We start from the raw sequence: 27,882 nt of genomic DNA on the forward strand, positions 1-27,882 counted from the left end.
TGCTCCGCTTTCCCACAAAACCAATAACAATCGCCGTCAAACGAGCTGTTGGCTAGTATCTCGTTTTTCGGCCCACCTGAACCAGCCAAACAGCTTTTGCACATGCGCACTACGACAAAGGCAACAAAGCTCGGACACGACAAACGTCTTCATGGAGTTTCGGATTCGAGCTCGGGATTCGACTTGGCGGTTCGGGTTTGGCCCAACAACTTGTCGCCTTTGCGTAGACCAAGTCAGTTCTGTGGGTTTCGTCTGCATTGCATGATCGAGTGCGCATCACCAAAGAGTTCAAAGATGTACGTATATTATGAATGGTGTATGTATATAGTATATGCAAATATATAGATAAACATATATATAAGATCTCTTGTGTCCGTTTACCACATCAATAACCAGATGTATGTATGCTAAAAGTCTTTACAATCGTAAGAAATGCGCACAGAAAACAATACTTTATATGCCAGTTAAGTGAAAATAGTTAAGCCCCACTATATATATGGGCGTGTGTGCATGTGTATGCGTGTGTGTTTCTCTGTGTGTAAAAGCATTGTATATGTATGCAGATCATATACATATGTACATACCACAGTGCTGCGAAAATTTATGCAACATTTAAATTAGCATAACTATACGTAAAAAATAAATGCATATATTTATTTGAGCAGACTTCACAGTTTATAAAAAAAAGCTACGATACAGTCGAATACAACCAACGGTGTGATAAACTCTTTACATAAAGATCATAAAATACTCGTATTTGCACTTGAAATGGAATTGAGAATACGTGAGACGTGATTAACTGCGAAGGTATCCGAAATATAATGCACACTTCTGATTCCAATATACAAAAATTCCAGTTTTGAAACACCCATCGCTGTTGTACAATACAATGAATTATTAAATAACAAGAGTGGACTGAAAATGTTGATCACAGAGCAGCAAGCCAGTATTATAATATAAAAAATAAGAAAACTATGAACTTTATGTATATTTATTCAAATTCAGATCTTGGATGAAAATCGATCAATCATCATCACATACATATGGTCAATAAATAATATATGGATAGATATTTTTACATATTATATGCATGAATGCAGAAATATATAATGTGTATAGGTCCGATATCTAATCGATTGAAGGAGGTGCCAAATATGCCACAATCCCTTATGCTAACAGCGATACACAATTTCCACTCTCCATCCATTGAAAACGGAGACGTTTGCATTATCTGTTGTTCGAGAGGTCAACGGTTGAGTTCTATTTCATCCAAAATGTCTAATACGAGACTGTACCGAAAACTTTGTCAATTGCTATTAGTTATCGCACTAATGGGGGCACCACAACTTGGATCTGCACAATCATTTGGTAAGTAAATCTCATTGTTATTAGTAAGTATATCAAATATACCTTTATATTATATATATAACAACAGTAGCTCAGAGAGGACTTTAAACTTAGGACTCTGATCCGGATTCGGTTTCTTATTATTCGAATTACTTAATCTAACTAATAGTTATATATATATAATCAGTCTAACCTATATTTTTTTAATTCGCATCGGATATGACCAACAGCTAAAATGTATCTAAGAAACAGGGAGAGATTACCAAACGAAAATATTTTTTTGTGTGACGGGGATTAAATTGGCATATGTATGTATCAATTGATTATTGAATGAAAATTGTGAATATGGTTTTCTTATTACCTGACTCTATCTGCCGATTGCTCAATATTTTATCATAATCAATTTACAAAAGACTGAAGCGAAAGTTGTCAGCTTTATGTTGTTTATCTTCGACAACGTTTATTCGTACGCTATTGCATTTTGGACTGAAAAATGTAACAAATGCTCATATAATAAGATTAATGACAACTTAATTCCTTTCATAAAACAAGACGGATATAATATTGAAAGAAGAATTAACTCTTTTTGCAAAGCTTGAAAATTTGTTCTCCATCACCGACAATAGATTAAATATACTGATCACTCCCTTTTCTTCTCTGCGTATCACTTATTCCTTTCTTTCTGCAAGTTTTTCTCATTTCAGTTTCATATCCGGATTTAGCACGTAAAAACATAGATACCGCAAGTGCTTGAGTTAGTTTGAAACTTATAAATTCGATTTTACAATTAGTGTTGTCTAATCTGTTTCAGAATTATATAATTTGATCATGCATTATCCTTAGCGCATGGAAATACTTCGAAAGTAGTTTCAGTAGGATTTTAACTTTAGATAATAAGGAACCACACATTGTAATACGCTATTTTTTTATGTTGTATAATAATTTTTTATAATGTATATATGTAATGAAAGAGAGTTCTATTAAAATTATTGGCCGTGAGATACCCTAGAGACTACCGAGTTAGTGGCAGGGAAATGTCATTGGACTAACTAAGAGATAACTTTGTGTTGATTCCTCCAGCCAGCATTGTCGACGTCCTCTTTTACGTCCGCTTTACTGTTAAGGCGAATGTCTGATCAGTAAGCCGCTTGGCTGGGCCAGTTACCAGCTCACTACCACATATATACATAACAACATACATATTTAGTTTGATCGTAGCGGAGACACGAGGCGCAAGCTCCGCCAAAACAAGAATAAAAGCTGCTTTCACAATGCAACCGAAGAAAAACTCACAATTTGAACTCGAAGTAAACAGGCACAGCCATAGTTATATAGTCACATCATTATCGGCATTATCATGAAAGGCGGACTGAGACTGAACTGAAAGCAATACCAAAATGTGGGTTAACGATGAATAAACAAGAAGAGAAAGAAGAAAAAGAAGAAGGCCTTTAATATAATAATAACAAATGATCATATCGTACTAGATCATATTCTGTTAGACTCAACGTCATCAATATTTTATTTACCTACAGATGCTGAATGTATTTCTCAATTCAAAAATCAAATTCAACAAATTCATTGAATCAAACTACAATGAGATAAGCAAATTAAAATATGATACAAATTTATCAACAGTTAAAAAGTAACTAAACGTGGGATTTTATTAAGAAGTATATATATATTGTTTTAGGTTTTTTCACGCATAGCTAAATTGCTACATGAATCACCAGCCCAATTTCATGTTTCCATATTAAAGAATGCGGAATTTTTATAATTTGTGATAAATGTAAAAGGCAAATATGTCTTCAAAGGAACATATATATATATATATATATATATAATATATATATATATATATATATATATATATATATATATATATATATATATATATATATATATATATATATATATATATATATATGTATATATTATAATATATAATAAATATGTAAATTATAAAAGGTACATCAACATGAAACACACTTTAGCCAAAGATAGATAGGTGTGAACTTTGTGTAGTGTCCAACTTTGGTTTACGAATATTCGCGTAGTCAACTTTCTTCTTCTTGATGACGGTTTAACGATCATCATTGTTACCAGCATCAACAGCAGATGTTGGGTCCAAATAAAAACATTTATAGCTATGTAAGTAGCTTGGGGAAACTTAACAATTCCAGATTCGAAATTTTTAAGTGGCGTTCAACCCATTGCCAATATCTCTTGATGCTGCGTGGCAACAGGTGAAAGAGTACCTTTCCCTTTTCTTTTCATGTTAGATAATCTGATCATTTTCATTGTAAAATTAAGTATAGTACTTTTATATACATATGTATGTATATAATATGTACTCATATGCATAATATATGTTATATGTTATATTATGTACTCATATAAATTATATATGTTATATGTTATATGTTATATGTTATATGCTATATGTTATATGTTATATGTTATATGTTATATGTTATATGTTATATGTTATATGTTATATGTTATATGTTATATGTTATATGTTATATGTTATATGTTATATGTTATATGTTATATGTTATATGTTATATGTTATATGTTATATGTTATATGTTATATGTTATATGTTATATGTTATATGTTATATGTTATATGTTATATGTTATATGTTATATGTTATATGTTATATGTTATATATTATATGTTATATGTTATATGTTATATGTTATATGTTATATGTTATATGTTATATGTTATATGTTATATGTTATATGTTATATGTTATATGTTATATGTTATATGTTATATGTTATATGTTATATGTTATATGTTATATGTTATATGTTATATGTTATATGTTATATGTTATATGTTATATGTTATATGTTATATGTTATATGTTATATGTTATATGTTATATGTTATATGTTATATGTTATATGTTATATGTTATATGTTATATGTTATATGTTATATGTTATATGTTATATGTTATATGTTATATGTTATATGTTATATGTTATATGTTATATGTTATATGTTATATGTTATATGTTATATGTTATATGTTATATGTTATATGTTATATGTTATATGTTATATGTTATATGTTATATGTTATATGTTATATGTTATATGTTATATGTTATATGTTATATGTTATATGTTATATGTTATATGTTATATGTTATATGTTATATGTTATATGTTATATGTTATATGTTATATGTTATATGTTATATGTTATATGTTATATGTTATATGTTATATGTTATATGTTATATGTTATATGTTATATGTTATATGTTATATGTTATATGTTATATGTTATATGTTATATGTTATATGTTATATGTTATATGTTATATGTTATATGTTATATGTTATATGTTATATGTTATATGTTATATGTTATATGTTATATGTTATATGTTATATGTTATATGTTATATGTTATATGTTATATGTTATATGTTATATGTTATATGTTATATGTTATATGTTATATGTTATATGTTATATGTTATATGTTATATGTTATATGTTATATGTTATATGTTATATGTTATATGTTATATGTTATATGTTATATGTTATATGTTATATGTTATATGTTATATGTTATATGTTATATGTTATATGTTATATGTTATATGTTATATGTTATATGTTATATGTTATATGTTATATGTTATATGTTATATGTTATATGTTATATGTTATATGTTATATGTTATATGTTATATGTTATATGTTATATGTTATATGTTATATGTTATATGTTATATGTTATATGTTATATGTTATATGTTATATGTTATATGTTATATGTTATATGTTATATGTTATATGTTATATGTTATATGTTATATGTTATATGTTATATGTTATATGTTATATGTTATATGTTATATGTTATATGTTATATGTTATATGTTATATGTTATATGTTATATGTTATATGTTATATGTTATATGTTATATGTTATATGTTATATGTTATATGTTATATGTTATATGTTATATGTTATATGTTATATGTTATATGTTATATGTTATATGTTATATGTTATATGTTATATGTTATATGTTATATGTTATATGTTATATGTTATATGTTATATGTTATATGTTATATGTTATATGTTATATGTTATATGTTATATGTTATATGTTATATGTTATATGTTATATGTTATATGTTATATGTTATATGTTATATGTTATATGTTATATGTTATATGTTATATGTTATATGTTATATGTTATATGTTATATGTTATATGTTATATGTTATATGTTATATGTTATATGTTATATGTTATATGTTATATGTTATATGTTATATGTTATATGTTATATGTTATATGTTATATGTTATATGTTATATGTTATATGTTATATGTTATATGTTATATGTTATATGTTATATGTTATATGTTATATGTTATATGTTATATGTTATATGTTATATGTTATATGTTATATGTTATATGTTATATGTTATATGTTATATGTTATATGTTATATGTTATATGTTATATGTTATATGTTATATGTTATATGTTATATGTTATATGTTATATGTTATATGTTATATGTTATATGTTATATGTTATATGTTATATGTTATATGTTATATGTTATATGTTATATGTTATATGTTATATGTTATATGTTATATGTTATATGTTATATGTTATATGTTATATGTTATATGTTATATATGTTATATGTTATATGTTATATGTTATATGTTATATGTTATATGTTATATGTTATATGTTATATGTTATATGTTATATGTTATAGTTATATGTTATATGTTATATGTTATATGTTATATGTTATATGTTATATGTTATATGTTATATGTTATATGTTATATGTTATATGTTATATGTTATATGTTATATGTTATATGTTATGTCGCCTAATAAAATAATAAAGCGAACATGGGTAGTCGGAATAACTATATATCTATGAGCATTCTATCTAAATTAAGAAAATTTGCTGGTGGATGACATTCACCACCTAAAAGTTATTGACACTACTGTTTTTTGTTACTTATTTATATTTTCTCATTTTCAGATGTCCCGTACATTGTGAAACCAACACCAATTTTCCGTGGGGCGGCTGCTGAGGGTAAGCAGTATATATACTACATTTGATAAAGAGGATTCTATATATATATGTTTACATAACCATGTTGAAATTTCTATGTATGTGTATAGGTTAATATGTATGTATAATTCTTGTTAATCGCACTGTTATTACATTTATTTCAAATATACGAGACAAAGCAATGTACATAATATAAAGAAATGCATACATAAATCGAAAGAGATATACATACATATATATACATATATTTTAAAGTAAATAAAAACATGTTTAGTATTTTTATTCTATTATGTATGAACCTCTTTTGTCCATTCTTTTCTTTATTTCTTTTTATGTAAATGATTTCTCCATCTCTCTCTCTCTCTGCTGTACATTCCGGACATTCTGATATAATCTTTAATAACTTTTCTTTTATTTATATGTATATGTATTTATATGTGTATATGACTATGTAAATATTGGTACCACACATCTCTCATTTTCTATTATCCATCAACATTATGTATATTCTATATTCAAATCTTTATTCGAAACTCTCTCTCAATTAATGTTTCTCTGTGCGTGTGTGAATGTACAATTATTAATCATATTAGATTTAACTACTGTATTGTTGGTTAACAACGATGGAGTGGGACGTTTAGGCGATAGTCACGGACGATTTCTGTCCGTACGTCCAGAAGTTGGACTCTTAACCTCAACAGCTCGAACATTCATTCAAGAAGGTGTTACAACTGAATATGCCACCCAAGTTGTGGGTACTACCTTAAATAATGGAAGATTATATGCACAGTATCTGAAGAAAAGCTCGCGAGTACTATTTGAAAATGGCCCCAATATGTTACCATCGGTCGTCACCAGTTGGGTAGGCGATAGTGTTCAGCCCTCGCAAACGCGATCCTACCTGCAAAGCCACAACGATCTACTGAATGCTGAATCTCCAGATTGGCAGGACATAGATGATAGACTAGTTCTTGGGCGTGTTGCGGTCAATGGCCACGAGTTTGTTGGTAATACGGACTTTATCATGTTTAAACAGGCCAGTCAGTTTGCTCCAGTACCCGTTGTATCATCTTCAATTATTAAAAATATAAAAAATAATACGGCTATTAAGTTTGTGAGTCGTTCCAGACATACAGAGGACAATGCTCGTAAATTAGCTGCTCATAAAGTGTTGCCAATTGGTGATTTGCCGACGTTTACGGTCAAAAATAATTTTGAACCGAGTGGATACCACCTAAGTGAAAGTCAAGATACACAAATCACTGCTGATTTATTTGATCATACGAATGAAGAGGGACGCTCCGCTAAGATTTATCAACAGGACTTAGGGCAGAATAAACAAGAAGAGAAAACGTTTCATCATGAACCATTTAATGTACTGAAGAGACCCCTGTCAACTGTCACCTATTATGGATTCGCTGACTTTACAACACTTGTAGGCGATAGCTTAATCGTTTTCCTACCAAAAACATCGCAGCCTACCTCTACCATTAGCCATGTAACATCAATAAAAGGAATGGCTACGCTACGAACCAGTAATGTTTATTTAGATTTGACGACCAGAAAAACTTTAATTCAGTCTACAAAAATCTCGGAAGTGGTCGAAAGTGCTAGGACACCAATAAATGAGTGGGCTAGTTTTGTAGATGCTATAGAGCCATCAATAAGCGATATGGGAGAGATCCCAACTCTAATAACTTCAGAATTGATCATGTCCAAAGTTAGCATGCTTTCAAGTGCAACACCCACTCTTGATTCTATAGCAGTTACTAATGCTATGTCACAAGATATCAGCACAACTGAAAGTAAGTCCATGTTTTCATTACCTACTGATCAAGAAATTTTGAAAATCTATGAATCATTAGCCAAAGCACAATCCCATCCAGCCGCTTTATCAACCTCTTCTAGCGAAATTATTGAAGAGAATAGTATTTCTAGAGTCCAACTAGCTGAATCAAGTCAAGTACATGAAGGAGCCACAACCATATTCATTGATGATGATCCCTTTGCCAACTTTGTTGAGCCTACTTCTGTGAAAACTAATCAGCCTTTATTAGCAACAGCAACAGTAGCGATGGAAGTGGAAGAAAATACAACGGATGTCAATTCGAAGGAGTCTGAAGGGTCCACTATAAGCTTAGAGGATGAAGAAAAGGCCTCCACCCTTAGTTCCCAGATCAGCGAAGATACAACCGAACCTGCATCTGTAACAGAACTTTCGCCATCATCTCCTCCGAATTTTAAGGAAATAAGTAGCCCGCTCGACGGAAACTGTGCACATATAAGGTCACAAGTCTTTTTGACTCAAGTTTCCAAGTCAGACATGATTTTAAGCACACAAAATCACGAAAGCAACAAAAACGAACAAATTCCATTTGATATAAAAGAGACAACTAAATTCTATTGTATTGAGCCAACACAAGTAATTGAATCACCTCAATTAGAAAAGCCCACATCAGTTATTCAAGAGTCGCCTGATCAGTCGAGTACGTCATCTAATAGTGAAGCAATAAGCACAGAGGATATCTTGACAGAGAGGCAAGCAGAGGTTGTGGTCACAGTTTCTACAGTTGAGGAAGAAAGCTCCACAGAAATTGAGACGGAAGCTCCAGCAGGGGCTGTTAATAATGAAGGCGTTACCGAAACTGTAAATGAAAATGATAATAGTAATACAAATGATAACGAAAATGATGATTATGATGGTGATAACGGTTCGGAGGAAATAGATCTTATATACAAAACGCTATACACAACTTATACCTATTTAACTACATTCTTTCAAGGTCAGTCCACAACTGTATCTAGCCATACAGAGATTATTACAAACGTCGTTACCTCTACATTGAACGTCGGTAAAGACGCTGAAATGATCAATGATATTGAAATATCAGCTACACAAACTCAAACTATGGATGTGAAGATTACAGCTTCCCCCAACATAAAGACAATACTATCCCGTTATATGATACCTGATGAGCTTGAAAGCTTATTGCACGCTACTGCAAACAGCGTACCTTCCAATTCGAAGGAGGTTAACCAACAAAACACCTTCCTGGATGATACTAAACATACAAAAACATTCTATACAACTTATACATATTACACAACAATTTTCGCTGATACTGAAACGGAGATAATGTCAAGAACTGAAGTCTTCAGCAATTATGTTACTGAATTGGAAGGGCCGACTAAAACAATTGTTGATAACATCCTACCAACAACCACGTCTTCAGATTTTGATAGTGCTGTAACCCTATCCGTGTCTGAGTTTCAAACCCAGTCGAATACTCCAAATGTTGCAGTTAAGAAAGCAACTGAAAAGTCTCAAGAAGAAGAAAAGCATTTAACATTGGTAACCGATATCCGATCAAGCAGTTCGAATGGTGAACAACAAGTTATTGAAAAAATCCGCGACGATGATCAAGTTAGTTCAGAGAGCAATACCGAAGAGATAATACCATCAGCAACGTTGCTACTACAGACAAGCTTTACAACATTCACATTCTACACAACGATGTACGTTTCGGATAGCACGAATGTGGTTAGTCGGCTCGAAACTGTAACGAATATTGCCACAGAAACGTGGCAGCCAACCAAGATGCTAAGCCACGATGAGGCCACTCTTCCTATTACTTATTTCACCACATTTACATATTGGACTAAGTTAGCCAAAGACGGAGAGATCACAACAATTAGCAGAGAGGAAACCATATCGAATGTGATAGAGCCTACAAGTCGTTTAGTCTTGGACACTACGTTCAATTCGAAGGCAGCTTCTACTTCCGAGATTACATCGGTGTCAAACGAAAGCAGCCAACTAAATAACGGCAGCAATAATAATTTTGAATACATTCAACTTGAACCAAGTATTGATGTCACTAAATCAATTAATTTTAGCGCAAGTGAAGTCTCGGATCTAACAACCTTTTATACGACCTATACATATTATACAACTTCATACGATTCTAATAAAACTGTCACAGATTCCCGCTTCGAGACCGTTACAAATGTGGTAACACCCATAGGCGATATGAGTTCAACAGCTTTGACATTAAATATTGAACCTACAATATCAGTAACACAGCCACAACCAATATATATGTCAGAAAATAATGAGGCGGATAAAAATAAAGATATAATTTTCTACGACTATAAGCATATAATTGATGCAGATGGGATAAGTACCCTGTATTTTACAACTCAAATTCAATCAACAGTTAACAATGAAGGTATTTCCATTGAGATTACCAGCAGTACATCGAGCCTTTATATCGATGAAGTAAAGAAATCCAATTTGGCTACAACCGAACACTCAGCAGAATCAGGATCAGCCCGACAATACAAAACTGGCTTGGCTAGACTAATAGAGGGCACACGAATTGGGAATAGTACAACAACATTGTATCAGTCGAAAGTTATTGGCACCATTATAGATAATCGTTATGCGCAGATCATTGAGAGTACCTCAAGTTTTCTCTTCGAAAAAGCAATAGCAACAGACACAGTACAGCCAACTCTAACATTTGACGATATTACCACCACTCAGGTGGTAAATCTTCTATCTTCAGTGGGAGAAGTTGAAGGTAGCATTAATAGCGATCCGACCGAACAATCAATTTCTAGTGATAATAGTGACGATAATGATGATGAGAATTTTAATGGTAGCATATCGTTCCAAACGAAGAAACGAACATTTGCGCCTGTGATTAGACCGTTTGCTTCGCGCAATAGACCAACGTTTGCGCCAAAGCAAAAAACTTTAAATCCAAGTAGTGCAACTATTATCACCAGATCTGACATAACACCAACAATAACAGCAACTCCGGCACTCAAGTCCGTGGGCCGATTTAGTTCATCCCGTAGGGTGGCTATTTCAAATGCGCCAATAAATCCTCTGGACGGTGGTTCCGCATCAACATCTTCTAGGCGTCTGTTTGGACGCCCAATAAAGCCGTCGATCAGTGCTGTCAGTGCTGGTGGAAGTCAATTAGGCGCTAATAGTAGTTTAGCAAGTACAGGCTTTGCTCCATCTAGAAATCGTTTTGTGTCTTCTACGCGTACTGCATCCGTATCCAGTTCAAGACGTCTAAGCATAAATGCTTCATATCGACCATCCAGCAGCCTCAATTTTCGAGCTTCTGCACTAAATGTTGCCAGCTCTAGACAACGCATCAGGCCAACGTCAGTCATTTCGCAGGCTAACAGTGCGACTACATCCACGGTTAAGCAACTGAGTCCAGAAAATATCAATGCTGAAGAAGAGACTTCCACTGAGGATCAAATTGAAGCCAATGCCGAAGAAGAGAAAAACGATCAAAACTCTAGACGTAATCAGAACCCCTTATTGCGTTTCCGTCGACCGCTCGGTCGACCCAGTGGATTTACACCGGTTCCACGCCCAATTGCAAATCCAGCTAATATTTCGCCTAGAATAAATACATTAGCGGGACGTGCGAAAGCATCAACAACAACAACAACAACAACGACAACAGCTAGGCCACGAGCAAGAAGCTTTCAACGACCTACAATTTCCAGTCTTCAAGCTCGAGCTAGACCTCAAAACGCTCTCTTCCCACCACGCGGACTTTTCCAGCAGCAAAAGGATCAAACACAGGCAGATAATAAGGAAGGCAACCAGAATATTAATGATGCGGAGAATGATTCTGAGTATGATGATGATGAAAGCGAAGATGACGATGCTGATGGCGAAGTACAAAATGAGGCCAGGCGGCGTCGGCGTTCCAATAAAAAACTCAGCAGTGAAACCCAGCTTTCACGTAGACGTCGTGAGGCAGATACCTTAAATAGGAACAGATTTCGATTTCGCCGTCCAAAAACTGTCACAACAGAAGATCCAATTCTTTCAAGTGTTGATGAGCGGACAGAAACCACATCACACACCACAAATGCAGTATACCCAAAAATTAATTCGCGTTTCGGATCTAGATACCCAGTGACGCATAAGCCACAAACAAGTACAAGTGCATCAAGTACATCAAGCCAACGGTCGATACGTCCAACCAGGCCCACATCGCCGCGGACACAGTTTACATTGAGAGAGAAGGATGCTCCTATAAAGAGCAGACAGAGTGCCGCATCCACAAATTTCCGTCGCCAACAACCGAGTAGACGCAACCCGACGATTTCCAGTTCAACCAGCCCATCGCGTCGTCTGAAGAGTTACAGCAAGCATAATAACAATAAAAATAATGCGGACAATTCTGGTCATCGCTCCTTAAGCACAACACGATCGCGTAATGGAAATGCAAATGTATCAGCAAGAGGGCGCAGTACGATGCGTGGACGGATTCGCAATGAATATAACTCTGACTCCACATCCACAGAGTTAGGAAGCGTTACAATCACGGTTACGCATTTGATCCCAGCGGAAGTAACGGTACCCGTTATTAATGGTCAGGTGACTGAATACAAAAATATTGTGACTGGCAAGACAAGTCTCGAGGTACTAGGACCACATCAATATACTCAAGTTTTGGGAAACAATGGTCAACTATCGTTATTCCTAACTCGTGAGGAATCCAGCATTAATGCTGCTGGAGCCACAGAGCTAACACGTTATCTGTTGCACGACTCCTTAACATCGACCGTTACATTTACGCCGACAACGATTCGAGGCCGCAAAACATCGTTTTCACACGTTCTGCCCTCGACAGTGTATTCTGTAGAGAACGTGGTGTCCACGGTGCAGCCTCAAATAGCAGCTAATGCACCATTGGCCAATATTTTGCTATCTCAGCTCTTATTAGGTAACATTAACTTGCCAAGCAATCCACTCTTGGGGGCGCTGGGTCAGCCCCAGGTAACGAGCGCAATCGGAGTTGTCGAGCCGTCTGTGCCTGTCACGGAATATCGTACACATACCTCTACATATGTTACAACTATATACGATGGCAAATCGACAATTTTGCCAATTACTTTTCAGGGCAAAAAGATCTTAACAACCGTTTTTGATACAACTGCCCAGACAATAACAGCAACTGAATATAGTGTTGATACAATAGTTAACACGCCCAGTCCACAGAGTCAAGTGGTGCAAGCATCGAGTCAGGTGGCTCAAGTAAATAACCTGTTGTTGCAGCAGTTGCTTTTACAGCAGCAACAACAGCAACAGCAACAGCAACTGCAAGCTCAGGTTGCTCAGATAACGCAAACAGCATCGCCCCTAATTCTGCTAAGTGAGAATTTACAGGACTTGGAAGATGGGGCTCGATTTGACGGTGATTCTGTAAATGCACGCGATAATATCGATGATATCATAGCCATCGATGATCAACAGGCGCACACCAGTAAGAATCGTAAAAAATCAAGAAAATCGACAAAAAGTCATAAACGCAACAAACAGCAACAGATAAGATCTGAGGAAGAGAGCAGCGTAGTCACGCTATATGTCTCTGGACGTAGACCTGGAGAATTTAGCACTATTCTATCCACTGTTTACAGTAGCTATGATCACTTTGCGCCATCCAGCTTGCACAAAAGGCACGTCAATGAGCAGGAGGAGACAGTTTCTTTATATAGCCCCGAGGACATATATGCATTTGGAGAGAGTGAACGGGTGCTGTCATATTTGCAACCAGATCAACTACATGAAAACGTAGTAAACTTCGGTTCGAATGAGCATGAGTGCGAGCCGGTTAATGGCTGTGCGTGGAAAGACCGTACAGCTACCTTAGAGAGCATCATTGGGGATGTCGAGCTGTGGTATGCCAAGGTAACAAAGCAGAACGTTCAGCCAGTTTCTTCGAATACAAAGGAGCCCTCCAACAGCAGTAGTAATTCAAATTCAATAAATTTTTTAGCCTAAATGACCTCACTGAGTTGTTCCCACTACAGATGAAGGTCACCAACACACATTTGTACATTCATCATAGACAATGTCCTCCCAGCATTAACGGCATATCCAAGCGTGAAATAATGGGCTTTCAGAAGCCACTAGTGCGTAAGGTAATTGTGCGCCGTAAGCCTCTTAATTCAACACGCCCATCACTAGTCAAGAATATCAATAACACAAAGGAAACAAAAGGCAGTTTAGTAGTGCGATCAGAGACAATGCAGACAACGCAACCAAAGAAACAACGTGTTGTAATTTTCAAATATAGGTTAACAAATAGAAACCATACAGATAATACATTTAAATCACAATCAACAACTTCTTCAATAACTGAATCTAGAAACGATACTTACGAGCATTCGGAACGTTTGCTGATCTTACCAACACAAACATTTTCGTCAAAGTTAACGTCGTCATCATCAATATCAATGCGACCTAGGAGCCGTAAGCAAAAGAAACTTAGAATCAATGCACATGAATTAACAATGTTGTCTACGGCGGCTAACGAAGAGACATTGCATCTGACTACAACAACAACAGTGTTATATACACGCACCTATACCTATATCGTAGAGCGTGTGCACAACGATCAGACCGAGCAATTGCAATCCATTTCCACGTTTATTCGAGTGAATACTCGCCATCTGCCTGTCACACTGAGCATAACGCGTACTGACTTTAATAATTTGACAGTAAAACCCACTCAAAAAGATCCCAAATAATACGGTGGTAGGCAATATTGATTTTATAGCCAGGAGAACAAAATGTACATCTACAAACAAACATTAAATCATATATTTTCTATTACATAGATTTATTTTTTTTAGTGTGGGCACATAAGTCAATTTATGTTACCAGCCTGATGTTTTGCTATTATGCGATCCATAATAACAAGAAAAAAATATATATAAATATATACTAGTACTATATATATATATATATATTCGCACATGTTAACTGAAATTTAAGTTTTTCATCGTAAGTTACACATATTTCATATTTCATAACAATAGTCAAGTAATAAGGTTATCAACATTTTCTTAAGAATGTGTGTACGGTGGGCTTATTAATGTACCTTATAATTTCTATGTATAATAAATGTGAATATATATTGAATGTAAAAAATGTTACTTAATCTTAACATATAAATTAATCGCACATCATTTTTACGTTACTCTGTAATTTGTATATGTCTTTGTTAATAAACTGATTGACTTTAACAATATTATTTAATACATATATTCTACTTTCCATCGAACACCAACAAAATGAGGAAGTTACTACATCTGACCTGAACCAAGGTACTTTTATTTATTCTAAATAATTTGCCATGCTTGAATTTTAAATAATTTGTTATGCCGATAGGCATAGAGAATATCAATAATGAACTACCCAAGTTTAAGGACGAGCTACCCAAGTTTAAAAATGTGGAACGTACAGTTTTTGATAATATCCCACGTTCCCAATCGGCATAGCTATGTAAGCTATATGAAATGGCAGATGGTTTCGGTTTGAATATACTGTTTTGACACCACATGAATAAGTATACAATTAAATATAACATTTATCTCTTTGTAAACAGAGTTTAAAGCTTAAAGTCGGGAATCCCGACTTGGAGATACCTTGAACTTCGGTTGATCTTCGACTTACATAGACTTCGTCATTTACCTGGCTTAGCAATGAAATTTTAGTGCATTATTCTGACATTCTAACACGTATATGATATATCTAAAAAAAGACAGACCATTTTTTTCATGTTAAGTAAATTTACAATTGATCTTAGTTTTACGGAAATTATGATGTGAAATTTGCAGCTGTTTACCAACATATTAATATACATGAAATTCATGCAAATTTGGCAAGTGTAGCTGCAAAGATGTGAGAGATATCCTTGATTTCATGGATACAGGAAAATGTATAGTTTATTAGTATACTATTATTTTAAATTAATTTGATTCTTCGCATGGTTTTGGAAAATCTATGTCTGAAATTTCTGGCTCTTATAGATTGTGAGACACATCTATACATACGGACTGATAGACGGACAGATCTAGATCGACTCGGCTTTTACGCTGATTAACAACATGAATACTTTAACATCATTTGGAGAGATTTTCCTGTTCGAATTTCCTAAAATGTAATGGATTAAAACAAATTTTTCTATAAAATGAATTTAAAGTAACATTAGCTGTAAATTTGAATTATCATATAGTTATATATTTCATGTAAATACACATTTGAAAAATATTTAATAAATAAGAAGGAAAATGAAAAGGGCAGTTCTTTTGCATTTTGCGCCGGACACTAAAAACCTACATACAATTTTTGTAATTGATGCAGGATACAATAAAAGACACGTTAAACACGATACAACACATAGTAGTAAAAGTGAGCCAACAGCTGATACAATGTCCCGCCTTCAGAATACCCGAATGCTCACTGACACTAAACTTTTATTTGGGGTCATTTCCAATGATATGTCGAATAAGAGCTTGGATCAGGCTAGATTTAATTTAGCTACACATGTTATGTCAAATGGAGTAGAACTAATCATTGCAAGCGACAAAATCAAGCATATTGATAAACAAGCGCCATCAACTCGCAGCCCGTCGATTAGTCTGTCATCGAGGCATGCTCAACAGAAACCTGTCACTTTTGCACCCAGTACACTTAAGAATCATATGATCTTGGCACTGCCTACTATAAGACAGGTAAAAATTTATATATATTATGATCATTCATTACTACTCGTTGTTTTTCTTAGGAGAAATTCTCAATTCCAATTGAAGAGAATCAATTCATTACAAAGACCTGTCTAACCACCTATACATATCATACAACATACCTAAATAAGGGAAGCACCACAGTGGAGAGTAGAGAGAAGGTTGTATCAAATCGCCAAACGGAGGAACGAAAATTTTTACGTACAACCAGCCAATCGTCCCTAGGCGTAACTCTCTCAAATGTGAGTATGTGCGGTTACAAAAACCATTATGCGTAGACTACCGATGAAAAAACAAAACCCATAATATGTTGTATATCTAAATGTGAGTATGCAGAAGATACTACAGCTTCGAATTTTAGGTAATTCCGATTTCAGAAGGTAGCCAGAGTCCAGTTCACAGACACATAAATGCTCAACAAGGGCTATATGGATATTTTATGTTTAGTGTGAAGTTACTGTAAGCTTCCATAGCTTTGTTAATCAATCCTGAAAGAAAGGGTGCTGTTTAAGTCAGCTTATAATAATTACTAGTCTGTTCCGTAAGAAACAGAATTGACAGCGCTAGTAACATTGCCATTTCGAATTCAACCGCTAGTCATTTTATATTTCAAGCTTTTGTGCATTACAAGATCGGTTCGGATGAACAAGACTATATTGTCCAAGCTTGTCGCCTTGATAAAAAGTAAACTTGAAGCGGACTGTTACCCCGCTTTCTGCTTTCTGCGTGTTCTATACAATTTCACAAAACTATTATTTCCACAAAACATTGACCCTATGGGTTCAGGGTAAAATGAACTTGCTAATAGATTTCTAATCATTTATTCCATTTAGACGCCCGAACTAGTGGTGGGAATATTTCCAACCACATACCACTACTATAATTCGATTAAAAACAACGACTTTGTTATCAGATCGAGCTACACGATAATTAACACAATAACTGGGCCAGACGATTACATTTCGTTCTTGCAGCCCTCAGAAGATGCAACTCCTCTATTAGATACCAATACATACTACAGTCCACTGAATGTAATGAGAACGCAGCAAGAAGGATTGGAGTCCACGAAAGTTTTAACCGATGAAAATATTTTGACGCAAGTCGTCATCACGGAATCCATTCCACCACGAGGTGCATCAAAGGTCAAATATCAAGCACCTCTTAAAGCAGCTAGCCAAACCGATCAAGATGTTCAAATCTATGCAACAAAAACATATTTGACAACAGTCACATATCATCTGGCTACAGCTTTAGCCTTACATTCGGAAGCATTGTCATCAATATCCAAAAACGAAAAAGCAAATCAAATGAATCTACAAACAAAGGTGATTGTGAATATTAGGACGGATATTTTGCCTAATTCACTGCTGCGGCCGGAGCTTGTGTCCATGTTCCGAACTGAGCTATTACAAAAGAAGGGCAAAAATAATCGGAACATTCTTGTTACTCTAGCTACCCTGGTAAGCGGAGAAACTTTGCAAGTAACTGCAGTCAATATACAAAAAAAATCACTTACTGCAACACCCACAGCTGCGCAATATGATCAAGTGTCTGTCAGTAAAATACCATTAGCTCCGAGTCCCATTGATGTCCATTTTATAAACCCAACTACAGTTGAAAGTAATATTGATGGAATTGAGACCAAAAAAAGTCGTACCAAATTAAAAAAAGATACTGAATCCGATCAAAGCCTATCCGAATCGGAATACAATGATGTATACATTAAGCCGTTGAAGAAGTTACCTGCACAGTCTCTATTAATGCCAGCATCACCGACCGTAGATCAGCTAATTGGGTCTTTAAATTTAGAACGCTTTCGACCAGTATTTAACGTAATGGCTGAGTTGTTACAAAAAAATATTGTTAATCGACAAACAGAAACAAAACAGAATATGAATGACCTCTCTCTGGTCAGGAAAACTCCAAACACCAATTTCTCAACTCAAAATAAATTGGACGGCCAGCCAGTTTATATTCCACTACAAATACCTGACCCGCATACTAATATACAACACAATAATAATAAACTAAATTCAAATTCACTAAGCAACTTTAAGTTAGATCTAAATAATTCAAATATCAATCTCAATAGATTAACATCATACAGTCTTCACATCAATCCACCGGAATCGGAAGCACAACCTGATTTTCCAGATGGAGCAATTGACTATAGCTGGCAACGACAGCAAAATAGTAACAGCTCTCAACCTTACATCGAAGAAGCAAGACCCCATTTAGAATATGGAAACTCTTTGCTGAATAATGGAATACCAATACGACCGGGAGAGATAATAAATGCAAATGCTGATGTCATCTTTGGTCGGCCGAACGGAATAGGCGTTCAGTATTTGCGACAAAATGCAGTGTTTAACAGTCAGAGCGATAGTGATTTATCGATTGAGTATACAAATCAGTCATCCACAAATTACAACGTACCACCATTCAAAAAGAAAACCTGGATACCACCACAAATACCACTCTCTCTAACCCCACCACGTATCATACCAGTCGGTGTAGGATCTATGGACTATAATCGTGATCAACTGAAAGCAAGTCGTAATCAGCATCGAGTGCTAGTCAACGATTATGACAATATACTTCGGCCACCAACACGTCAAGCTCCTCAAATATATCCAGAATTCAGTACACCACCATCTTACCCAGGAGGCAAGTCTAGATTACCAGGCATCTACAACAGTCCGAACAATAATGGCAATGGCCATCTCTATGGGTCGCAGCAACTAATTGCTAATTTAAATTCGGAGTTGAACAATAATGAAATTTTGGAACTCAAACAAATTCCTCAAATATTTAGTACTCAATTACCAACGATGACAACATATCCAATATCTGACAGTAAGTACTACAAGCAAATATCACCAAAGATATCAGCCCATCATCATATAAACCTGAAGACTGATGTTCTCAATCATAATGTGAATATAAATGTCCCACCGTTAACCTTCAAGAGTGACAGCGATAACTTTCCATTTGCAACTGCACTTCGGGGTCACATTGCTGCACCACACATGCCCCTTATTAAAATACCATTGAATAAAGCTAATGTCGAGGTTCGACTGACTCCTCAAAATACGAAACTCGCTGTCAAAGTAGCTGAGACAGCTTATGAGCACATGCATGATTCGAATATCATTAAACAAACTGGTAATATATTTAAGCAACGCAATCAGAATTTTTTTAAAAATACTGAAAGTTCGACTATTAGTGGTCCAAATGCAAGCTTTAATAGCAAAACTATAAGTTCGAACATACCCACTACAAATTTGTTATTCTCATCCAACCCAGAAATATTAAGTCCAGCTCAAATCAAACCACAAAACGTCAATAATAAATGGAATTTTAGTGAAACGTTTACAAAGTGGAACGCACAATCGGATACTACTCAGGTTGCTTCAAATTCAATTATATCAGATAACAATAAACATGACAAGGGTACCCTTAATGATAGTGGAGAACCGAATTTACAAGATCAAAATGCGGAATATACTACCTACAACTCGAACTACAATTTGCCTAACGAAAATATTTCTTTAGGAGACAGCGTCTTCCTTTCTGAGCCTGAGAACTTAACTAAACAAAATATTCATTTACAATCCACAAACAATGCTAAATTGGCAAACGCGTCCTCAGTAAGTGCATGGCTATCATTTGCACCGTTCCAGACTATCAGCTTGGGTCAACCGTTTATCAAATCAAAACAGACCCAAAACCAGACAAAGAAAGTACCAAATGATTTGCCCAAAAAGGTGTTTGTGGCAGCTGGTGAACAATTCAATTTAAGGGCACAGTTGCAGCCCAAGCAGGAATATAGTTTGCCATTACTAACATCACCGAATCCTATGGAAGATACCGTAATGGAAACTAAAATATTTCCCACAATATTGTTGCCTCCACCTTTGGCAACACTTTTAAAAACAACAATTTCAACATTTATTTATGGAACGGGAGCTGAGCAAAGTGTAGTTGGATTGCAGCCACCCCCAATTCTGGCATCACAACCTACCCCATCAACATTAACAGCACAAGATATATTCGATAGATATACACCATCAAGAGTTAAGAGTCAAAAGAATATAGAAGTTTCATCAATATTCAATGAACCCATTACACATAAACCAACAACAACGAAACTAACGATAAGAGCCACAAAACTTTCATCTAGAGTTACGAGTCTAAAAGATATTGACGTATCATCAATACTTCAAGAACCAATTACAAATAAGCCAACAACAACGCAACTAACGACAAAAGCCACAAGGCTGTCATCAACAGCTACTAGTCCAAAAGATATAGAAGTATCATCAACATTTAAGGAGCCCAGTAGGTATATCACATTAGTAACGAAAGGGAAGGCTGTCCCAACTACTGTTACAAAATCCAATCAAACACCCGTATCATCAATATTTAATGAATCGAAAAATGTTGAAAATTTCAAGCCTTTTCCATCGGTCACAAAAAGAATTAATGTTGTACAACCCCAGATACCAAATACTTTCCATATAATTAACTTATATACAACGCAAGCGTTATCACATATGACGGAACCTCCAACCGTAACCGAATCGGTATTGACAACTTATTCGATATTAAAAAAAATAAAACAAACAATTACCAATTCTAGCCTAGATTCATTACTCAAGTCAACAAATACTTTTCATAATTATGATGATGCTAAATATAATTCAGACCTAATTACTTATAACAATAGTAAAAATTCTTTATTTTTATTGGAATCGTCGGAACCAGTTTTTTCTTCATCAACGAAAATTGCTATTGAGAACATGAATAGCAACACATTTTCGAATAAAATAACAGATATTCTCAACAATGAAATCGTAATGAAAACCACGAGCATCTTTTCGAAATTCTTTAAATCCACTTCATCGCGAGCCGTTAGTATCAAGGAAAGATTTACAGAATTACCAAATAGTTCTCTAAATATCCCAACTTTGACAGATACTAAAACGATTTTTACGGGTACAACTAAAAATGAAATATTAGATTATATGCGATCGAAATCTAATAATTATACAATAATACCTGCTTCAACAATGAATATCCGACCCGATATGTCCAACATTTTAATTGTGATGACAAAAGATACTGGCAATGACAATAGTAAAATTATTGACCCAGACGTACCTTTGGATTATGATACGAATATATATTTTGATATACCCACCCGAGATGAAGAAATCCTGCCACCTATCAACTCTAATAGTGTTCTGCTAAGTGGTATCCTGATAGCTACGCCTCCGAAAACTCTACTGGCCCCAATTACATCATCGCAGACTTGCAACCCAGCTTGTAAGTCGAACAAAAATGAGATATGTACCAGTATCTCTGAATATGTCAGTCACTGTGAATGCCGGCTGGGATTTGCTCGAATGTTTCCGGATCGACCATGTAAACGTAAGTAAAACTTAAAAAATCAATAATTTTTAATCAGAATCCAAAATACAATTTCAGTTTTCACATATTTTATTAATTCTTCATAAAAATGAATACAGAGTTCAGGAGAATATTCCGATTGCATAATACTCACTCAAGGTATATAAATAAAATATATATAATCAATATCCTTTTAGATTTGAGCTATATTCACAAATATGTATTCCAATTCACGAGAACTAAAAGTCTTCAAAATATAACAGAAAAGCGCCTAGTGTAGTGAGATATAATATATAAGTTTTGGGGATCGAGCTCTAAAACTGTAGATGACAGAGTTTTATTTGATTTGCCACGTCTCCAATGGGCATAGATATCTTTATCATATCGATATCTTTTTGATCTTGGATGTTCCGCGCAAGTGTACGTTCCAAATTTCAAATCTCTAGCACCTTAACTATAGCATCGCTGATCTCGTCCCTAATGAAGATATTCATTAGCAAGAATAACATATATTAGAATCAAAGAACGTAGTTGAAACTATTTTCGAATCATGTAATATTATATATATTATATCAGATTAGAAAAGATCGAAATTGTAGATGGAAATGTGTAATATTGAGTTTTTTTATGTTTTTACAATCCAAATCTACAGCGACATATACGTTCGAGCTGCGTATACCAATCGCCAGAATCGGAAGCTACTTACTTAACGATGAACTTTTAAGTAATTCGTCAAATCAAAATCAATATATAAGATCAATAATCCTTGATGCTATCGATCGTATGGTTATGCAATCCGATTTTCGTGATGTATACTATGGAGTCCAGTCAAGGGAATTCAACTCTCGAAAGGATGTAACTGTATTGGGAAACGTCTTGCTACAGGTTGAATATCTTAAACTGATTAATTCGTGCATATGTATATAAAAAAAAATTATTATATAATTTCAGTTGTCAGAAAATAGTGATGTGAAACGCTTAGAAACTGTTTTTAAGAAATATCTTCGACAGAGTAACTATAGTGTTGGAGGAACCGAATTATATACATCGAAGGAGGATATAAATTCGTTGACAGTGAAAGGTAAATTGAACTAACGACATAAATTTACTCAAAAATCAATATTTTCCAATTTACGTCGCCCCGATAGGCGAATATAATAAAATAACAGGTTATCTTTCCAGGCGGTGATCCACTTGCGAAATTTGGTAATTTCAGCTCAAATGCCACTAGTGGGCTTGCAAAACTTTGGAAGACAACTTCTTCCGCTTTACATCCGTGGGGCATATGTTAATATATACAACAATAGCACTTAATTATACAAAGATGTAGTATTTTCTGAACTGTCACTCTGCTAGTGGACATATCAAATATCACTTTACAATTTATTAAATGAGGATACCAAAGAGGATATATTACAAATTTTCTTATAGACTGACGAACTGACAATAAATGCCGTAGCCTAAGGCATAACATTTATTTATTTATGTTATATATATTTATAAATTAACTTATATATATATATATATACATTTTTTTTATATGTTTAGATTTTGATGAATGTGCCCACGATGACTTCAACGATTGTTTCATCCACGCCCACTGTTTCAATTTGGTAGGGAGTTATACCTGCAGCTGCCCAGATGGCTATGTGGACACATCCGATAATCCCATTTATCCTGGTCGCCATTGTTCAGATGGGGTAATTGGATGCATTAAGTGCCACTACCATGGCCATTGTGTGACATCGCATACAATCTTGAATGGAACCTCAGTATGTGAATGCTTTGCTTGGTATGCGGGAGCAACCTGTCAATTGAATTTGAAGATATTGTTGATTAGTCTGATTGCAATTAGCACAGTTTTTATCTTGTTGTTGGTCTGTATGCTACTAGTATATACGAAGCGCAAAACGCACAGAGCAAGGCCTATATTTATCAAGGCATCCAATTATCATCCAAGTATGTTAACTTTATCTAGCAACAAGTCGGGAGTGTCATCTGCAGCTCTTATACCCAAGTCCAGCACAGACAAGTGTAACATTTTAAATGATTCAAATAGTGAATCGAGTCACAATACTGAACAATATTCAACATTCAAGGTAACATTTAACTTATTTTGCTCTTAACTTACTGACCAATATTATTGTCTCCCGTTAGGAGTCAGCTAATGCATTCGAACCAGTACAATCGGATCGATCACTTACTGTAATGATTCCACGAGCCAAATACTACCATCCATCAGTCTTGCCACATACACAAAAATTAAAGCAACAAGAACTTACGTTAAACGAAATTGATGAAAAAGGTAAAATTAAAGCTGGTAAACACACACCTACAAAGCCCTCTAGTAAAGAATGTGGCTCATTAGTCTCTGCCGGCTTTGAGGTCTCTGCAATTGTCAGTGACCAACCAGTTCAATTAAATAGCAAAACAGTCGACTGGAAGGAAAATACTACTGATTGTGCATCATCTCACGGAGAACCAATAACTAGAGAAAACTTAAACGCCCTTTCAAATTCAAACGAGTAAGCTTATAACACATTATTCACTAAAATGTTGCCCTAATTTAATTTGTTAATTTCAGGGACTTTCATAGAATGAGCTCTTGGATGAAAAATATTCCTAACACTGAAATGTAAGTGATATCAAGACAAATGCATTTCACGTGTTTTTGCAAGTTGGCCAATTTCATTTAAATCCATTTTGTAATTTTGGCTTTTGCATTGAATTTTAATGAAACTTTCAGCATATGATCTACATATTCGATTGGCTCTAGCTCTTAAGCCGTACGAGTTAAAGGCCGTACGATATACAAGGACATACAAGTCACGATCATGAATATATATATATATATACGTCGTGTCATATAGATATATGTATAGTTATATATATAGTTATATATATAATATATAGTTATATATATAAATATGTATTTTATTTATATTTTCTTTATTTTAACAATGGCATCAGGGCATAAAAAATAAGAAAGTCCTGAATACTCGTGGGTGCAACCCACATCTAAAAAGATAATTATTATATATCTATGACTATTTGGGGAGAATATGTATATCAGCTACTAAGTAGATACTTCCTAGTCCTGCACTGTCAACTAGAGCCAACTTAATGGTTCACTTTGTGATTGCGTTTATGTAAAAAAGAATGTATGTAAACTTCTATTGCTTATTTGCAGATCGGCTGATATACGCTCATTCGATGAAACAACAGTTCAGGTTACTAAATCACGACATCTATGTTTTAAAAAGCAGATGCCTATTAATACAATCGAGGTAATGTGAGATCGGGTGGCATCTGGTCGACCGACACTATATTATAAATAACAAAAGTAATAACTAATCAAATTTGTACAGGAGGCAAATACAATGGCTGAGCGAGATCTGGGCTCCACATTTTTATTGCCACATACACATCTTTACAAGCCAGAGAAGGTTTGATATTTTCAATAAAAATTAAATATATATTACCAATGCATAAAACTAATAAAAATACGATTGATTCATTATAGCTCGAGAGTGACCTGTCCGGCTTTGATTCTTTATAAAATGCATATGATCAATCGAACGTTAATCTAATATTATTACTAAGCAACTTTGTTAGAATATTTTAATATTGACTATCAGCGCTATCACATCACATTTTATTTATTTATTTAATTTGTTGCATTTTTCTCAAACAGCTGAATTTAGGTAATCAATGGGTCAAAGATTTATAATCAATCTTCTTTAACATAATCGATAGTATCTCTATGAAATTGATCTTTTGGTCGTTATCGAACTTTTGATTTATGCACCGCCATTCAGCGCTAATTTCTTGAGTCAATTTTCTTATGTCGACTATTTTTGGGACTCTGTCCATGTTCTGCAAAGTTGTACGCAGATTAGCGCCTATTCCAATTATTAAAGTACAAAATATAAAATTCCTTTGTCTGATGATTACATAAATAAAACACATAATCTTAACCATGTTGAAGAAACACATTTTCAAGTTCATTTTAAAGTAGTTTGGATGGTTACGAGGTGTCTCTACATGTCGTGCACTTTTAACTAAAGCCACCCAACTTATTTTATTAATTTATAATGGAACTAGTTACTGAATATACATGCCCATATAAGCAAAATATATAATTTAAAAATTGCATTTACATATTTATTATATAAAATATAAATATCAAAGGTCAGTTGTACAATTTATTTGCATTTATTTATTATTAGTTTATTGTATAAAATATATTAATATGTAAGTTGAGTGCCAGTTAAATGTTAAAATTAAGTTTATAAATTAATGCAGTAGAATGTGAAAGAAATGAAATAAAATAGAATTTTAGCAAAGTTAAAAAGAGTTTTTCTTTCTTCTTCGAATTTGTGTCTACATTTTTACACCCTGATCCCATTGTAAATAACAAATTAGGATATAATGTTTTTATTTCATATATGTGACAGACCCCATATTCTTGATCAGCGAGCCGAGCCTATCAAGCAATGTCCGTCTGTTTGTTCGTCTGTCTGTAATAGCTAGGTTCGTGCACGCGCATATCAATTTTGTTTCACGTTTATTGTTATCGATTAAAAATAAGATTAAAATGTAGTTATTAAAATAGATCTCGTACGGATTAAGAGCTATTTCGCATTTAATTGTTATTCAATAAAAACGTGATTGAAATGCAGTTAAAAAATTATATCTCGGACGTCTTAAGATCTAGAGCCTTCAAATTTTGTATTTATGCATATTTTATGAAATTTTGATTTTTGTTGTATTTCGGTTACCGGCTCCAAATTTCCCCAAATTCTTTAAATTTAAGTTCGGTTGGAAAAAGGGCCATTATGTGAAGGCGTTTACATCTTTACCAAGCAAATAGAATATGTAGATCATATGCTGAAAATTTAATTAAAATCCAATAACTAAAACGGAAGTTATTAAACAAAACGTTTGCCCAATTTTCAAAAGCACATGTCAGCAGCGCCACGCGCACGTATTTTTCCTATGCGTGTGTACGCATACATTCAAATGCGTCTATTGTTTTCTTTTCGAACAATCGAAATTGCGATTGAATTGTTCTGAATTATTAGCTGCTACTTAACTTCAAATTTTCAACTTCTTACAAGAGCAGTGCAGTGGCTGCGTTGGTAGAGAAGGCATCCGTTAGCAGTTAGTCCCGGGGGCATCCGATAGCAGTTAGTCCCGGGGGTTATGAAGTAGCGGTGTTGGTAGAGTTGGTGCACGTTGCGCAAACATTTCGGGTTCGAATCTTGGTCTCGTAATGTCGTTTTTTTTTTTTTTTTTTTTGAATGCTTGATACAAACTATGTAAAATATTAATAAACGCAGATGGGACTGGGATCAGGGTATCTCCTAGTCGGGCACCCCGACTAGAGCTTTCTTACTTGTTTCCTATACGTGTGCACTCATGCATTCAAATGTGTGTATTCTT

The 27,882-nt window shown here is 34.1% G+C and overlaps 4 protein-coding genes across 4 annotated transcripts; all 4 read left to right on the top strand.

Annotated features, from left to right (window-relative positions):
- Positions 1–245: 245 nt before the first annotated feature.
- On the top strand, positions 246–14,800 carry LOC111595877 (nuclear pore complex protein DDB_G0274915). The gene is made up of 5 exons (XM_030225851.1): positions 246–296; positions 1,006–1,368; positions 6,418–6,471; positions 7,044–14,243; positions 14,305–14,800. Exons 2-5 carry the CDS (start codon positions 1,095–1,097, stop codon positions 14,340–14,342), a joined length of 7,566 nt encoding a protein of 2,521 aa, XP_030081711.1. The 5' UTR covers positions 246–296; positions 1,006–1,094; the 3' UTR covers positions 14,343–14,800.
- Positions 14,801–16,735: 1,935 nt separating this feature from the next.
- Positions 16,736–18,359, top strand: LOC111595886 (the record flags this gene model as incomplete). Its single annotated transcript, XM_023309814.1, has 3 exons — positions 16,736–17,013; positions 17,067–17,267; positions 17,859–18,359. Coding segments are annotated over exons 1-3 (936 nt in total), but the record flags the coding sequence as incomplete, so codon positions are not given.
- Positions 18,360–18,362: 3 nt separating this feature from the next.
- Positions 18,363–22,055, top strand: LOC111595878 (putative uncharacterized protein DDB_G0277255). The gene is made up of 2 exons (XM_023309803.2): positions 18,363–21,938; positions 22,003–22,055. The coding sequence occupies exons 1-2, from the start codon at positions 18,414–18,416 to the stop codon at positions 22,045–22,047; spliced, it is 3,570 nt and encodes a 1,189-aa protein (XP_023165571.2). The 5' UTR covers positions 18,363–18,413; the 3' UTR covers positions 22,048–22,055.
- Positions 22,056–23,056: 1,001 nt separating this feature from the next.
- Positions 23,057–26,043, top strand: LOC111595879. Its single transcript, XM_023309805.1, has 8 exons — positions 23,057–23,322; positions 23,389–23,518; positions 23,986–24,536; positions 24,595–24,962; positions 25,022–25,072; positions 25,628–25,724; positions 25,806–25,883; positions 25,961–26,043. The coding sequence occupies exons 1-8, from the start codon at positions 23,065–23,067 to the stop codon at positions 25,994–25,996; spliced, it is 1,569 nt and encodes a 522-aa protein (XP_023165573.1). The 5' UTR covers positions 23,057–23,064; the 3' UTR covers positions 25,997–26,043.
- Positions 26,044–27,882: the final 1,839 nt, after the last annotated feature.

Source organism: Drosophila hydei, unplaced genomic scaffold, assembly GCF_003285905.1.
Source record: "Drosophila hydei strain 15085-1641.00,03,60 unplaced genomic scaffold, DhydRS2 tig00008145-arrow-arrow-pilon, whole genome shotgun sequence".
Taxonomy (NCBI): Eukaryota; Metazoa; Arthropoda; class Insecta; order Diptera; family Drosophilidae; genus Drosophila; species Drosophila hydei.